General features: G+C 54.3%; 1 protein-coding gene across 1 annotated transcript in view; it reads left to right on the top strand.

Annotated features, from left to right (window-relative positions):
• Positions 1–15,570, top strand: part of TIMM50 (translocase of inner mitochondrial membrane 50) — a 47,158-nt gene extending 31,588 nt beyond the window's left edge. Inside the window, exons 5-11 of the mRNA XM_065571169.1 lie at positions 45–103; positions 2,241–2,360; positions 5,012–5,116; positions 6,782–6,880; positions 12,744–12,900; positions 13,853–13,959; positions 15,062–15,570. Of these exons, the coding sequence (XP_065427241.1) occupies positions 45–103; positions 2,241–2,360; positions 5,012–5,116; positions 6,782–6,880; positions 12,744–12,900; positions 13,853–13,959; positions 15,062–15,163 (749 nt within the window). The 3' untranslated portion in view covers positions 15,164–15,570. The remainder of the gene's footprint in view (positions 1–44; positions 104–2,240; positions 2,361–5,011; positions 5,117–6,781; positions 6,881–12,743; positions 12,901–13,852; positions 13,960–15,061) is intronic.
• The last annotated feature ends 1,116 nt before the right edge of the window (positions 15,571–16,686 follow it).

The following is a 16,686-nucleotide window of genomic DNA, read 5'->3' on the forward strand; positions in this document are numbered from 1 at the left end:
GCTAGACGCTGCTGCTACATGCAACTCTTCCTCTTCTCTTGCAGATCCAGTGGTGGTTCAGCAGCTCCGAAGGACGTATAAATATTTCAAAGACTATAGGCAGGTGAGTTGCCGCAGCTGATCTTCAATAGCTCCTCAAAGGGCTGATCCTGGGCTCTCCAGTCAGGTAGCAACTCCAGGGTAAATTTCACAGGCTTGAGCCAAATGTAACTCTTCTGATTAGGAAACAGATCCCCCTCTCCAGATGTTCGGGTAGGTCTATTGCAGTTCTTTATCAGTTGTCTTCTGATAACACACAGAGGCCCCCACGGAGATTGGGGGCCACCCTGTACAAACGTGTGATGAAAGACAGTCCCAGCTCCAAAGAGCTCACAATGACCTCAGGCTGCCTCCGATTTGTAAAACTGGGTCTCTTCTTGTCATGGATTTAACCTGGCCCTGGCATTTGAAGTTTGGCTTGAGAAGAAGGATGGCCCCAGGGGATAGGGCACTAGCCTAGGTCTTCGGGCATCTGGGTCAGTTTCCCTGCTTCGTCGCGGACTTCGGTGTGACCGTGGGCATGTCATTCAGCACCTCTGTGCCTCAGTTTCCCACCTGTTAAAAAAGGGGGAGGGGCCTGATACTCCCCTACCACAGGGGAAGCCTGAAGTAGTTTGAATCCAGTGGGTAACAATAACAGTGAAGACAGTGCAGCAGACTAGGCTGACGAGCAGAGTTCGTACCCCGGGTCCGTGCCCGGCTTGTACCACCTATGCTGTCCTGGCTTCTTGGCTGTTCTTCCCCCCACTAGCTGGTTCAAGCTAGCTCCGCCAGGCTAACCCATGCACAGCTGTCGCTGTGTAGACATCCCCTAAGGAAGACCTCAAGCCATTAATGAAATACGTTTAGGCTGACGGTTCTCATACTGAAAATTCGTAGATTCCAAGGCCAGAAGGGCCCACTGTGATCATAGCCTGCCCTCCTGCATAGCACCGGCCGGAGATCTTCCCTCTAATTATTCCTTTTGAGCGAGAGCTTTTTAAAAAATAAAAATAAAAAAATCCTACCTTGATTTAAAAATTCCCAGTGATGGAGAATTTGCCGCAACCCATCGGTAAGTTGATCCGGTGGTTCGTTACCTTCCCGGTTAAAAACGTGCGCCTTATTTCTAGTCTAAATGGGTCTAGCTTCAAAAAAAGGGTTTCTCTTCGTCTTGCCGAGATCCCCCTTCCCCCTACAAGGGTTGATGCTGCCCCGAACGTGTAGGTGTCGAGCTCTCTGTGTTGTGAATCTCATCAGCTATTCCAGGGTAGAAATCTCCAACCTGAACCGTGGCCTGTCCCTTACACCGTGGCAGCTAAAAATCTCTTCACATCAACAGCTTTGCTCTCATTAGGAACTCACGTTCTTGTTAACGCTTCGAGCTTCTTGAGCCGTCTTCGCAGGGAAGGCGGAGAGGCCGCTGCCAGGCACGAATGGATAGCGGAGGACCGTTTTAGACCTCATTTTAGAGTGCTCCTGCTGACAAAGCACTGTTCACATCGGCGTTTTTTGTCGGCAAAACTTTTGTCGTTCGAGGAGAGTGTGTTTTGTTTTTTTTTGTCCCCCACACACACACACACACCTCCCTGAACCACAAAACTTTTGTCGCTCAGTTTCCAATGTAGACAAATCCTTGGTTTCAGGGGGACACAGATAGGGAAGACTATACCAGGTTGGGAGGGGATCTGTGTTCTCTGAAATCTCCCTCATTAGTTTTTGAGGCAAGCTGTAATGAGGTGTTAACGGTGTTCTCCTGTTCCCTCTGATTAAACAGAAGCCTGGTATAACAACTGGGAGTCGCGGGCATTTTTTCCAAAGCCGATAGGTTACGAGGTCAGCGTGGGGAGGGGGTCGAGGAGAGCAGGGAAGAAAGAGAGCAGCAGAGGTTTAGATCTGGATTGAAACTGCCCCTTCCTCTGCCACCTGTCAGTAACACTCAGGTATTCAGGGGCATGAGAATAGCATCTTGGGAACTAAACCCTTTCCAGGAAGGAGGAAGTGCCAGTGGAGGGGGCTTTTTGTACAGCTCATGGGGCTTGACATAGAGATGAAATGAACGATATCCGTGATGCAGGAATTCTGTATCTCGCCCATGCATGTTAATGCAGTGTGCCGAATAGCCATGCTCTTCTGCCCTGCTGCTCCAAGCTCCATCTTATCTGGCTTCCTCGTGCACCTGTAACTCCTTCACTCTGGCTTCCTCGGTCTCTTTCCTGTAGATGATTATAGAGCCCACCAGCCCGAAGCTGCTTCCAGACCCCCTGAAAGAACCATACTACCAGCCTCCCTACACCCTGGTCATCGAGCTGACAGATGTTTTGCTCCATCCCGAGTGGTCGGTAAGTCAGTCTCTCTCCCCTTTGCTGTCCTCCTTTCTGGAGAGTGTGTTTCGGGGGGGGGAGGAGGGCTCCTTCCCTCACATTCTTTGTGTGTTGTTTCAAGTGCTTTCGCGACAGATACATGGGGAGAGGCAGTGGGTCAGTGCGTTAGTTGAGCTCCTGCTAGATCGTAAATGAAATCTAGATTAGTGGTCCCAGCATGGCGCCTGTTTTTCCCCATACAGGGCCACTCTATAGGTTGATCCAACGGTCAGACCACAAGTGGCTTCCTAAGAAAAGCCCTTGGTACTGCTAGTCAGGAATGGGGGTACAATTCTGTGCACAGAGAGCCCAGATGGGCTGCAGGTTAGGACTGGTGTGTGTGTGTGTCTAGGTGTGTAGCCTGGAACTGGAGTTGCCAGGGTACACGTGGTCACGATCAGTGGGCTCTGTTCCTTATGGATAGTTCACTGACTTCATCTGAACCGACCCTTGCTTTTATTCTGGGAGTGCTAGCTGGACTCCAGGCCATTCCCGCAGATCTGACAGCTGTAGCAAACAGAAGCTGTGCGTTGTGCACTGGGAGTGGGGAAGAGATGGACCCCTGTCCGCATGATCCTAAAAGCTGTCCGTAACTAAACCTCTTCTCAGCAGGCTGCTTCTGAGAGGAATGAACATCTGGTTGCGGGGGAGCCAGCTGCAGGCTGGACACATGCAGGCCTTCTGCTGCGTAAATGGGTGTGCTGCTTCAGCAGATGTGCTGGGCCAAAGAGGAGGGTGGTGCCAACAGAGACAAGGAGGAGGGATCGCATTTGCTCCAGCTTTTAAACTTTGGGTTCCTCTCCAGTACGTCACGGCATCTTGAGGCAGGATCGAATGACTGCAGACAGTGATCCACAAGCACGGAGGCCTACTGTCTGACCCAGTGGGTCCAGCCTTCGGTTCTAGCCTAAAACTCGCCTAAACTCCCCCCCCCCCCCCCCCCCCCGGCATCTTCATCCCAATCCAGTTTCCCCTCGGCAGTTGTTAGGTCACAGTGCACATCTCAGGGTTAGAACATGTCTTCGATCCACCTCTTGGGAGCTGCTGCTTAGTTTGATTGTGGAAGTCCTGAACTACATTGGTTCCCAAACTTTTCCAGACCCCGACTCCATTTGAGCTCCCCTCCTGGTAATGCGGCCCCCTGGCTGGGGGGAGAAGGGGGCCTGCCCTGCACTCACCCTGGACAGCAGCAGTTCCCATGTCTTGCAGCGTTGAGCCCGGCACCCTCCCCCGGGTATTGCGGCCTGGTGCATGTAGCCTTAGTGCCACTTGGGTTTAGCCCATCCATCGTCCCTCTGAAGATGGAGACAGAGGGGTGAGCAGGTCAGATTTGATTGGCATTGTGACCTAGCACGTGTGGTCGCAACGCCACTCTGGTTTGGCCCATGGACGGCCCAGATGTCTCCCAAAGGTAACGGGCATTGCATCACGAACCACTTAACTAGTGTGCATTGGGCGCATTTAACAGCGATTTGCACGTAATCAAGGGAAAGGAGGCCGTAGAATTGGAGAGAGATGCTAGCGTTCCAGGATATGCTGGGAAGTCTGGAGTTGTCCGCGGATTTGAAGGACAGCTGATCGCTCTATTTCAGCGGGCTGGCCAGTCCTTGCTCTTACATAGAGGGGAGCTTGTGGACAGAGCAGTGCTGCTAACTTCCAATAACCCTGACACCACTCGCGAGTTTGAGTTGCTAACTCGCCAGCCACGGAGCAGGGCGTCTTTGGGATCTGAGCATTGGTTTAACACACAGTCGGTCAGGTTGTGGTCCACAGAGCAGGCCTGCCCAGTGCTTGGACCAACAAAGACACCCAAGCAGGTGGAGAATGAAGGGTTTGGGAGAGTTGCATCCTTCCACTGACTCCCCCTTCTCCATTGCATCAAACATAAGCTGCTTGTGTTCGTTCTCAAGGCCCTTCATGGCCTCTCCCCTACCCGTCTTCTATAGTTCACTATTGAGAAGTTGACTCCTGCCTCCCATCGGCCCCCGGCACCAGCCGCCCGTTTGTGAAAGTCTCAGACATGCACCTTTGTGCTCCTGTCCATGTTGCTTGGGAGGAGTTCTCCGTAAGCATCCGCCTGATTAACTTCCCACAGGTCCCTCCTTCACACTCCTTTCCCATGAGGCCTACAGAAAAATCGACTGTGGTTGGGTCGCTGAGTGATGAGACCACTGGCTGCTATGCTGAGCAGTGTTGTTGTCTTGTTTCCTTGTACTCCCCCGTCGGTCTGTGTGTCTGTCTCAGATTGTCAGCCCTTCGGGACGGGGATCGCCTTTTTGTTCTGTTTGTCCAGTGCCTGACACAATAGGGTCCTGCTTCTAGGCCCTACAATAATACGGGATACGGCAGGACGGGACTCCTAGGCGCTATGATAATACGTGAGTCGGGGGGGAAGGGAGCATCTCATGAAGAACCGCTGGCCTCTTTCTCAGACTTCCGTGTGCCTTATTCCCCCTGTGTTCTCTCCATTCTGCGTGGCAGCCCTAGAGCGCTTGGCTACTCTCCCTGCTGGACGATGTGATGCCAGCCAGGCCTCCGATAGCAGCCTCTCGGTTGAAAATCAGTTCCTGTCCTTCCCTAGCGAGTTGTCATCTCATGGCTTTTCTTTCTGTCCCTTCCTTTGTCTTCAGCTAGAAACTGGCTGGCGCTTTAAGAAGAGACCGGGCATCGGCAGTCTGTTTCAGCAACTGGCGCCGCACTATGAAATAGTCATCTTTACGTCGGAGACGGGCATGGTGAGTGCTGTGGCGCCGGGGGGCGGATCCTGCGCCCCGCGGGGCTTGATCGGTGCTGTCTTCTCAGACAGGTGCAGCTGGCATACCCTGGCTAAAAGAGGGGGTGGGAGAGCCTCAGAGCTTCTCCAGCAGTCTGACAAACCTGGCTGTGCGGCGTACAGATGGGGACGCGCTGTACTCCTTGTGTTACCGACTCCAGCCGTTGGGCTGGCACCCTCTTTTGTGGCCCTTAAACCTGGGGCGGGGGGGAGGGTTGGTTAAGCCCAGTGTAGGGGAGTTGATTGGTTATTCCCAGACTCCCAGGAGCAAGTGTCCCCCTTGCTGTGCTAGGCAAAGTCTTTCCAGTGAGTCTCCGCATACTCGTGACCTGCCTTCAGTAGATAGTTGGGGCGTGAATGGCAGAGTTTGGACCATGCCACTGCTCATTTGAATATATATGGACTCCATCTCCTCCATTCACCCTGTTGAATTGGGGCTATTGGCCGTGCTAATTTGGTGGGACTGTCCGCGAGAAGGGGGGATGTTTGCGTCCATAGGGCAAAAAACCCTGCCCTTGTTGGAACCTAGTGAGGGAACAGCATGCACCTGGCCAGCCGTGCTGCCCTCGAAGCACGTCAAGGGAATGGCTGGCCCGTGCTGTGATCTGCCATAGCTTCCCCTTTGGTGCACGGGGGGGCGTGGATTCCTGCAGGCTGCCCCAGCAAAACGCACCAGCTTCACGAGACATGTCTGAACCCAAGTCCACAACGGGGCACTCCTGAACTCGGGGGTGCACAGCCACAGGGTGCCTCTCTGTCTCCAGAATGATTAAACGTCCTATCCAATGTTGCCTACGATAATTTGTGTGAATTTTGGGCTGAGGAGATGCCGGCTTTTGTGGGGTCTGCTGGAGACCTTGGTAATGACTAACCTTTAACTAACCGTGCCTTGTTCCTTTCTGCGTTCCTGACCAATGCCTTTTCTAGCCTCCTCCATAGTGCACGTGTTTCTTGTGTTACTACTGCCAAACTTGGCCAGCTGTGACATCAAGTTGCACGATGGATTTGGGGGTGTATCGGGGTGACCGAAAAGCGCATCCGTTTGCTTTGCGTACATCCTGGAAGAAATGCCTGGAAGCCGTTAGTAAAGCTGGTCAGGAATTTTCCATCTGACTGATTTTCTGACGGAAAATGCCCTTTTCGCAGAATGGAAATTTTCCATGGGTAAATTTCTGTTTTACTGAAAAAAATGTGATTGCTTTCTGTTGGGAAAATCAAAATCATGGCTCCCCAACTGCTCGTGTTGTGTCAGTTTCACTTTCTGCCTCCAAAAGCAGAAAATGTTTTGTTTTGGATCTCTAAAATGCACTTTTTCTGAACTCCCTTGCCAGGAAAAATGGCACCTTTTTGACCCCATTCGGGATGAGGTTTTTTCCAAAACTGTTACATTTTTCACTGGAAGATATTTCCATCTTCCAGCCAGCTGTATGCATTAAGTTGTCCTGGACTTCTGAAACCCGTGCCTGATTTTCTTTAGCTTCACTTATCCACATGCTACTACTCAGAAGCTCTGTTGCTGACCCCTAATGTTTTTCAAGATGTGTCTGAGTGAAGAGCTGTGGATGCATTTAAGCCTGCAGGGTTGTCTGGTAAGGGCCTTGAATCACCCCTCTTCTTTCTCCTCCAGACGGCATTCCCCCTTATTGACAGCGTGGACCCTCATGGATTCATCTCCTATCGGCTTTTCCGAGATGCCACCCGTTACGTGGATGGACACCACGTTAAGGTATCTTTACTGGGGGTTTTGGCTTGAATAGTTTCGCCACTTCCTAGTGCGGGAGATCCCCAAATAATCTCAGAACACATCTATGCTGGAGTGAGCAGGAACTGACCGGGTCTGAACGTTTTGTGGTTAACGTGCTGCTTTCAGACCTTTGCCTACGTATCCTGATCTCACCTCGCCCTCTAGCTCCGCTGATGCCCACTCAGTCCTGTCCTGCCGCCTCCCCGTGCTGTTCCAGTCTTGGACTAGTCACGCGGCTCTGCCAGTTAACTTCAGTCTGTGGTCTTTCCCCATCAGAGGCTCACGGTGCCGAGTTTTTCCAGCTTACGTAGTGGGTTTTGTGTTGTGAGCCTCAACAGCTAAAAAGCATTTAAGCCTCTGCACCAGCCAATTCATCCCAGTAGAAGCACACGCCAAAAAATCTCTTTACAGCTTTCTCAAGTAAAGGCTGTAAACTGCTGAGCTGAGATGAAGAGGTCCTCATCCAAGGGTATGATGGAAGCAGAAGTAGCAGAGAGATCTTCCATTGCCCCTGGCGCGTGCTGGGGGAAGTGCTTGAAAGGGAAATGGAGTCTCCTTCATCGAGTAACCCCAGCTTCGTGCAGATGTGACCCCGTCTAGCTCTGAGTCACGTCTGCTGACTTCACCAATGCAAATTCTAGTGTGTGTCTGTCAGAGAATGTGACCGTTCTGGCTGTAATCTTGCTTTGAAAGGTGACCAATGGCTGGGGGAGCATGCTGGCTTTGTGCCCTTTGATACCTAAGGAAGGCCTCTGGGGGACTTTTTCTAGTGGTTTTCGTTCACTGGGGCTTCTTGATGTGAGGACTCAGGGTACGTTTACACTTTGCCACAGGGCAGACTTTGGGGATGTGAATTGCAGAACACACCCAAGTATTGTGCTGATATTGCTGGTGGGAACTAAAAGGTTCCTAGTTTGCACTAACGTCCTCTCCATTAATGCAAAGTAGGCACCTTTTTAGTTCATACTGGGGGGTAACTAGAGTGCAATACTTGAGTGCGCTCTGCAGTTCACACTCCCCGCATGGTCTGAAGTGTAGGCAAGACCATAACCTCAGGAAAATGAATCAAATGAACGAATCCACTTCAAATTCACACCTTTCGTTAACCTGCATTACATCCCCGTGTGAGCAAGCTCGCTCCGAATTAGCGGCCTTCAATTGGTTGACCTTAATTTAATTTGGAAGTGAATTAAGACAAAAATGAATTCAAGTCCCTTTACGTCTGAATAAAAGCATCCACGTGGGTAGAGCCCTGTGCAGATACAAAAACTTAGATCTGCATCCGATCCGCGAAGATGGTTGGTAATACCACCGCATCCGCGGATGCAGATATCTATGGATAAAATGTGGATTTCCAGGGCTGTACAAATGGGTGTGATGCAATTTAGCTAATCCGCCTAAAAGTTAATTGGGATTAATTTTCCTGGCTGTCCTCATGTAGACAAACTCCGGTTTTGTCTGCTCTCCAAGACCCTATGGAGAACTGGCAAACTGGTGACGTTGCAGATGCCAAAGAAACGACGCCAGGTTCAGAGGCGAAAGCAACTGTTGTTTCAGATGTTTAAAACTTTTTGTTTGAGACAATGGCCAATGAACTCAAACACTCGAGAGAACTGTCTTTCCAGCTGAAAAGGTTCCTCACCTGCCCTTCTTCGTCATCCAGCACAATCAAGGGACGATCAGGCTTCATATTTCCAGCTTTAAAAATTAGCAGAATTGCAAGGGAGGTGGCCAGGTAAAGGAGAAAACCGGGGGGGAAAAGGCAATTGTTCCCTTGTGCAGGTCATCTTTAAAACAAAGGCCGCTGCTCTGAGCTTTGCTGCTTCGGCATGATGTAGATCCCTGCCTGATTGTGTTAGATTATTACCAAACCACCGAGAGCTTTCCCTTGACTGACTCCATGCATTGGTTGTGTTTAACAAGAGGCCCCTCTCAGCTGTCAGCCGTCCAGAAACATGCTGTATGTTAATTTCAGTTTGTCTCAGCGGCTGGTGTGCGGGGGGGAGGGGAGGCCCCCCTGCTCTTTGCTCTGTCCTCCAGTGAGTGATGGTACGTACGGCATCTGCCTACTGCCTCATTGCCACAGTGGCAGAATGCGAACATGGAGACGCTCCGTGACAACCTTGTCTTCCTGTGTGTCTGCAACTCGGGCGCTCTGAATCCAGCAGAAGGCTTGATTCTCTGGGACTTCTAGACACGCGTGCACAGCTGCCTGGCTGGACGTTAAAACTCTCCCAGGCAGGATGTAGGCAGCTCGAAATTCACAGCTGCTCTGTACTTTCTCCCGCTCTGAGCCCAGTAGTGTTAGCCTTGGGTCCCCATGCGATGCCCGACGTCCGTGAAATAGTCCCATATCGCCTTTGCATCTAGGCAGCGCTCTGCCCGCGAAAAGCTGTCCTCTCTTTCCCCAACCCTTGCCTCGTGCTCTGTAATTCGAACACCTCTGTCCGTGCTCCACAATAGAGCAGGGATGTTTTGCTTTGCTATGGACCTTCTGTCTCTCTTCCCCCACACACGCCCTCCCTCCCTCTCACCTCCCATCTGCTGTCCCGGGGTGGGCAGGGCGTCCTTTTCTCTCAGGACAGCGCTCTCTGTGTTTTGATTGTTTGTGGATTTTGGAGGGGGCGGGGCGGCTTTGCAAGGAGCAGCCCTGCTGTTCCAGCCAAGATGTCGCAGCTTTAGAAAGAGCTTGCTGGTACCGTAACCGGGATTCGTTCCCCAGCGGGACGTTTTTTTGTTTACGACTGGAATATCGCAGAGGAGGGGACAGGGCGACAAGTGTGTAAATCAGATCTGGCGGCTGCGTCGCGGTACTGCCCTGTTTACGGCTGGTACTATCAAAAAATAACACCAAAAAAATTCTGGGTTAACTCAGCTTTTAAATCCGTTGCCCTGTTGTCACTTCTGTGCTATTACCAGCCCCATGTGCAGCGATCGGATGCGGTGAATATACATCCCTCCCCACTACCAGTCCTGGCAGGGACTGTAGATCTCCCCACACACACACCTTCCAGTGTGTTTATCTCTGCTATACCCTGTCTGGCAGCGCTAGCGAGGTCATGCACTGATCCAGACACTGTATGGGGGAGGCAGTGCAGCCTAGTGGATAGTGCACTGGATCGGGACTTGAGGCTCAGTCCCTGGCTCTGCCACCGGCCCCCCGGGTAAGTTGCTGCCCCTCTCGGCCTCAGTTTCCCCATCTGTAAAATGGGGGCTAATGAGACCGGTTTCCTTGGTGAAGTACTTTAAGATCTAAGGATGGAAAGTGCTAGATGAGAACTAGTGGTTGCTGTTGGATTCCTGGCCTTCTGCACCGCCCAGTGCCACAGGTGGCTCTTCACCAGCCTTTACACGAGAGGAAGGGTCTGACTAGCTTCCGTTTTGCCCTTCAAGCTTACGGATCCCGCTCTGTGCAGACCCGTGTCCGCACAGAGCTGTGCTAGGCAGTAGGGAATTCTGTCAGATCTGCACTGGGCCCAGGACAGGTGTGGGGGAGCAGAGAGAGAGCCGGATGCGCGGCTGGTTCAGTTGTTACACGGTAGTCTGAACGCTGCCGCTCTCGGACTGGCGGAGCTGCCTTTGAGGCCAGTGGGATTTCCACGTCTGGTGCGTGAGCAGAATCCGACCCTAAGCATGTCACGTCCGTAGAAGGCTTCATCTGTGCTGGAAGGGAACGCTCTGCCTTGGCAGCCGCAGAACGAGCATGCTTTGGGGGCGGGGGGGCTGGAGAGGAGGGGTGAAATGCCCTCGTTCCTACGGGGAGGGTGAGATGTTCATGTCTGGTATTTAGATTTTTGCCAAACCCGGTCTCTGGTTCCAACCCCAGCAAGGTGGACTCGGCTTTTCACCCTTCCCAGGTGGTGCCTTAGCCAAAGCCAAGTCACCGGGCTGAAAACAGGGGTGACTAGGTGAATTGTAATGGGCTGGGCTGCGCAGGACTTAAACTCTGTGAATGATTGGACAAGCGCAGAGTTAACTCAGGGGGCGGGGGGGGGAGTTACGAGGAGACCTTTAAACCTCTGTTCGGCACGAACACTTATGGCTGGTCTACACTGGGGGGGGGGGATCGATCTAAGAGATGCAACTTCAGCTACGAGAATAGCGTAGCTGAAGTCAACGTACCTTAGATCGACTTACCTCCTGTCCTCACGGCGCGGGATCGATGGCCGCAGCTCCCCTGTCGACTCCACTTCCGCCTCTAGTGCTGGTGGAGTTCTGGAGTCGATGGGGAGCACGTTCGGGGATCGATTTATCGCGTCTAGACGAGATGCGATAAATCAATCCCCGATAGATCGATTGCTACCCGCCGATCCGGAGGGTAGTGAAGACGTAAATCCCATGAACTGCTCAAGAGCAGGGTGTTACCCTGCAGTCCTTGGACAAACCTCTCCCTCTTAGAAGTGTCGGGCTGGAAGGGACCTCGAGAGGTCACCTAGTCCAGCCCCTTGCGCTGAGGCAGGACCAAATCAACCTACCCATCCCTGACTGGGGTTTGTCCAACCTGTTCTTAAAACCCTCCAGTGACGGGGATCCCACAACCTCCCCTGGGAATCTGTCCCAGTGCTTCACTCCCCTGAGAGTTAGAATGCACAGGGTGTTGCGTATGGCTGCCTGTCCCCCTCCCCCCAGAGGTGGCTGCGTTTCAGCGGTGCGATGCGCACGCTTTGGGATGAACACAGCTCTGAGAAACAAGTCCGTGGCGGAGCCAGGAAGAAAACTCAGGCGTTCCTGGCTCCGAGTCCCATGCTGCCTTTCTGCCACAATGGGAAGCCATCCTGCAAGGTAGCCCAGAAGTGGCCTGAAATGTGCCAAGGGGAAAGCTTCAGTTGGAGAAGCAGCAAAACGTGATCCCCAGGGAGATGTGATGTGACTGACAGGCAAAGAGTGGGGGAGAGGGTATGGATCTAACAAGCAGGGAGGTATCTTTCCAGCAGAGCTGGCAGCAACACACACCCACACCCGCACCCACCCACCCTGTCGTCGTTGCTCTAAGCCGTCTCGCAGAGCCGACTGCTCCCCCCTCCCAAAGCCCTGGATTTTTAGGGCTTGCCCCGTAGATGTGGAACAGTGAAATGTGACTCTGAACCAAAGCCGTAACGACTGCGCTTTGCCCGCAGTGCTGGGGATCTGTGTGCTACGGGGCGGGACCCCTCAGGCGGAGCAGGTGGATGGATTGAGTCGTTGGTGGCTTTCTTGAACAGTTCTGCCCCGGTGTGAGCCCCGGAAGCTGTGCTGAGCCAAGGGCAAGCTGCCCTCCTTGTTTAGTCCCTAACATGGGACACAGGCCGTGTAGGCAGAGGAACAACCTCCTTAGAGAGAGGAGGGTGACCAGAAACACCGTTGGCTCAAGGTGCAAACTCTACCGTCCCTGAGGAGAAGAGTCCTAGGATTTCCTCCTCCCCCAACCTCACGTGCCCTGGGCCTGACGCTGATCTATCCCAGCTGTAGCTGGACCCCCCAGGGCATGAAGAGCTGTGTCTGATTGACTTGTCTGAAGGCCCTCGAGGGCTGGGGCCCCCACTTCCCATGGGTGCCATGCCCATCCCCTCGGGCTGCGTCTGCCGGCGTTTTCCCTGCCACCTTCCAGCCACAGTAGAAACTCTAGGATTGCAAGTCTAGCGCAGTCGCTGATTTTCGAACTGCCGGGTCGGTCTGGACCCACATGGTGGCCAAAACGCCGGAATGCTCCTGTTCAGTGGAGGGGCTGGGAGGAGGGGATGGAAGCCCAGCCTAGGCTGGGCGGGGGGGGATCTGTCTCCGCAGTGCCCCGTGGTGCCGGCTGCGCCTGGTTCTGGGGCGCTGGAGAGCGCAGGTTTCAGCTTCTGTCCCATGTCCCCACGTCTAGGATATTTCCTGCCTGAACAGAGACCCCGCCAAGGTGGTGGTGGTGGACTGCAAGAAGGAGGCATTCCGCCTGCAGCCCTTCAACGGCATGGCGCTGAAGAAATGGGACGGCAGCTCCGACGACAGGACGCTCTTCGACCTCACCGCCTTCCTGAAGAGTAAGGGGGGAGGGGGTGTCCCTCTGCCAGGGGCGGCTGCTGGTGGGTGGGTGGGTGAGAGGTGGGGGGACTTGGGCGATGAAATTGGACCAGATCATCGCTCCGTAAGGCCATGGGACGGTTACAGGAGCAGCTCCTGCCGCCTGGCTCAGCGATGGCCTGACCCGTTCCTGTGGGTGAGGGAACACTGGGTTTATATCTGGAAGGTCCGGGCGTTAGCCCCCGTCCAGCGGCTCCCGAAGTGCCCACAGAGAGCGGGTCTCTCTGGGTCTCTCTCCTGGGAACAGGCAGCATTTCAGAGAGGGGCCTAGACAGAGGCACCAGAACGGGGGACCAGGGGGCTGTGGCCCATCCACTTTTTGCCCCTCCCCTGAGGCCCTGCCCCGCGGCTAGGCTGGAAACTGTAGCCCGGGGAGCTGCGGACCCTCCACCTTCCTGGGGTGGGGGGGCTTAAGAGCAGCCCCCGGCCCGTGTCCCTCCCGCCCAGGGCAGATGGAGGGTCCGTGGCTCCCCTCAGCTGCCTGGGCAGTTCTTGCCAGGGCCCGGCTGCAGCTCTTCGGCCCCAGAGCCAGGTCGGGGTAAGAGCCATGAGGGGATCTGTGGACCCTCCACCTGCCCTGGGCGGGTGCCCCGGGGCCTGGGGACATAGGCTGGGGCCTGCTTTTGGTGCCACCTCCCTCCCCCCACGCAAGTGGAGGGACCTGGGTCCCTGGCCTGGCTCCAGCTTCTGGCTTGGCTGGGGGGCGGGGCCTCGGCGGAAGAGGTGGGGCAGGGGCGGGGCCACGGAGAGGACGAATCCGTCACCCCTGGGTCTAGACCCTCTGACCCCAGCAGGAACGCAATGCTGCTTCTACGCACGCAGTGCAGATCCCTGCCTCCCAGACTGGCTCTGTCTGACGTGTTCGCACGGCCATGCTCAGCCTCTCCTTCCCCGCCTCTCGTTTCCCGACAGCTATTGCCTTGAGCGGGGTCGATGATGTTAGGACGGTGCTGGAGAACTACTCGATGGAGGACGAACCGCTGGAAACGTTCAAACGCAGGCAGTCTCAGTTGGAGCAGGTAAGGGTGCTGATCTCACGGCTCCTGCCGCCCCAGAAGCAGGGGGCAGCGTGGAGTCTGTCCTCAGAGCCTTGGCGGATGGGGTGACGACGAGCTCGGGGCCCCTTTGTGCCGATGCTGCGCAGACAGAACAGAGCTTAGACACAGCAAGGATAAGGAGCGGGTGTTGGGAGCAGGGTAGGTTCCTACTCGCTAGTCACGTGGAATAGAATAGTGTCTTGTTTTTAATCTGTTAAAATGTGGCAAGATCCCCCCGTCCCCCCTTCCCCGCTTGCTTGTGATGAGCGGTATGGAAACCCTAGACAGATGACCAGCGACGCGAGGGGGGGGTGCAGCTGGGAGCACTGGCCGAGTCCTTCCCCGGGAAGCGTTAGGAAGGCTTCGGGGGCTGCTCTGTACTCGGGTATCCTATTGCCGGCTTAGAAACTTACCGAAATCAGCCCTCCCGAGATAAGTACCTTGCTACTGGGCTAACTGCATCCACGCTAAGGGGTGTCCCGCTTTAATGCTAGCTGTGTCGCAACCAATGTAGTTGTTACGATCGTCACGATAGAGCCCTAGCTTTTCGTCAGTAGATCTGGGAGAGCTTTACAAAGGAGATCGGTATTGTACACACGGGGAAACTGAGGCCCGGAGCAGGGAAGTGACTTGCCAGCCAGCAGCAGAGTTGGGAAAAGAAACCAGCATTCCCACGAGCCCCTCAACTGTATTTCACCTGTCAGGCTCACCGTGGTGCGGAGCATATCCGTGACAGGCTCACCTGTGTGTAACTAGTGTATGCTCACTCACATCTCAGCCTGGCTGGATGTGTGCTGGCAAGAGCCATCACCTCCCGTTGGATTTTGGTGCAGTGATTTATCGCTTGTGCGTCGTCTGTTGAAGGATGGGCTGGGGGTGAAAACACAGGGGTGGCAATCCGATCTTCAGCCTGTTCCCACCGCTGCCACCAACTCCTTGTGGGAACTTGGACGATCACTTCACCGTCCGGTAGCTGTGGCATAGACAGTGGCTAATAGTGGAAGGCTCGAGGAAGCCCTCAGCTCGGTGCCGTTGGGAGCACACCCCAGTAACGCAGGCCTTGTGTCCTTCCCTGTGCGTGCAGGAGGAACAGCAGTGGCTCGCCGACCTGTCCAAGAACAAGAAGCAGCAGCTTTTCCTGGGCTCCCTGGCAAGCCGGCTATGGCCTCGGTCCAAGCAACAGTGACTCTCTCCTGTGCAGCCCCACCCGCTTGTGGACCATCAGAGCAGGTCTGGGGGGTGAGGTTCCAGCAATGGCGTCCCATCTACAAGGCCTGCAGAACTGCCTTCAGACGTAGCCCTTTCCAGACCCCCTCTGCGGGGTGGAGAGCCGGCCGGCAGAGATTCCCGCACCGGCTCTACGGTGGCCTAGTGGGGCCTGTGTGTCTACAGAGAAATGGACTTACCTCAGTACAAATAAAAGGGAGGGTGGGGAGGGTCAGTCCCTAATTAGCTTCTAGATCTCACCCCCCTCTGTATCGTGTTTCCTTCAGACGAGAGAGAGGACCGTGCTGCTCCTGTTGGCGTGAATGGAACCCATGGTACGCACGCCTCAAATAAAGGGTCATCTTTCTACAGGTGGCTTACGACGCTTCCCTGCTTTGCTCTTCTCACTTAGTCGTGGATGGGGGTAGGAGGTGGTGGCTTCCCTGTGGGGGGGAGAGGGGGGGCAGTTGATCCATTCAGTCACTACGAGAGGGCACCCGCCTTAGCCCCATCGGGGTTTGCCAAGGACTGGTGTAGCTGGGGCCACAAACAGTCTTTTGGAAGGGCGGCGGGAGGTAGATGGGGCACAGATCGTCCAGTCTCTCAGCGCGAGGGGAGCAAGCGGTCCCGATGGTCTGCTCCCTGCCAGACAGGATGGGCAGGGGCGTCTGGCCCCACACGCACCGGGAGAATGTAGAAACAAGAGGGGCGAATAGCTGTGAACCTATAAAATGCACCTCCAGCGTGAGGCCATCTGGCCCTCCCATTTCAGGGCTAGTGTGACCCCTGCCTGTCCAGGGGTCAGACTACAGACAGTCACTGAGGCCTTCTGCCCTCCGTTGGAGCGGCCATCTACATACCCAAGTGAGCAGAGAATTCCTGAAATCCTCTTCCGTTTCCTTTAAACGTTCCTTCCCCGAACCCTGCCGCCGGCCTTGCTAGGGGGAGGTTTAGGTAGCACGCTCCCACCTCTTGTCTGACATCCATTTCCCCAACTGCACTGACCTTTCCCACTCCAGAGCCGGGATTGCCTGCTCCCTGTTAAATAGATTGGCTTCAGTCTGCGTTTTGGTGCATGGGGGGAGGGCAAGGACTTGGGCAGATTGGCCACCAACCCCTCGAGCAAGGTCTATGATTGTGTGAGACTGGAGCAGCTTTGCTTTTGTCCTAAGCATTATTGTAAAATATAAATGCCGGGGGCTTCTAACAACAATAAACCCACCGTAGATTTGGAGCCAAAAAAGCATGTGTTTGAATTTTTAAGTAAGATCCTTGGGGTTTTTTTCTTATCCCTTCCTGAAGTTGGAAGGAAGTGACCGGAAGCGATTGACAACCTCCTGTGTTTAGAGTCTGCCATCGCTTGGGATGGGGACTTGTGTATTATTATTTGAAAGGAAACAGATGGGGAAGGACAGTTCCAAGTGTGGTGAATCCCTGTGTATTAATTGCCTGGTGCAGGTTCAAATTGCAGTTGTGGAAGCGGCTGGAAGAGGGAGTGTTCCT

Source organism: Chrysemys picta, chromosome 17, assembly GCF_011386835.1.
Source record: "Chrysemys picta bellii isolate R12L10 chromosome 17, ASM1138683v2, whole genome shotgun sequence".
Lineage (NCBI taxonomy): Eukaryota > Metazoa > Chordata > Testudines > Emydidae > Chrysemys > Chrysemys picta.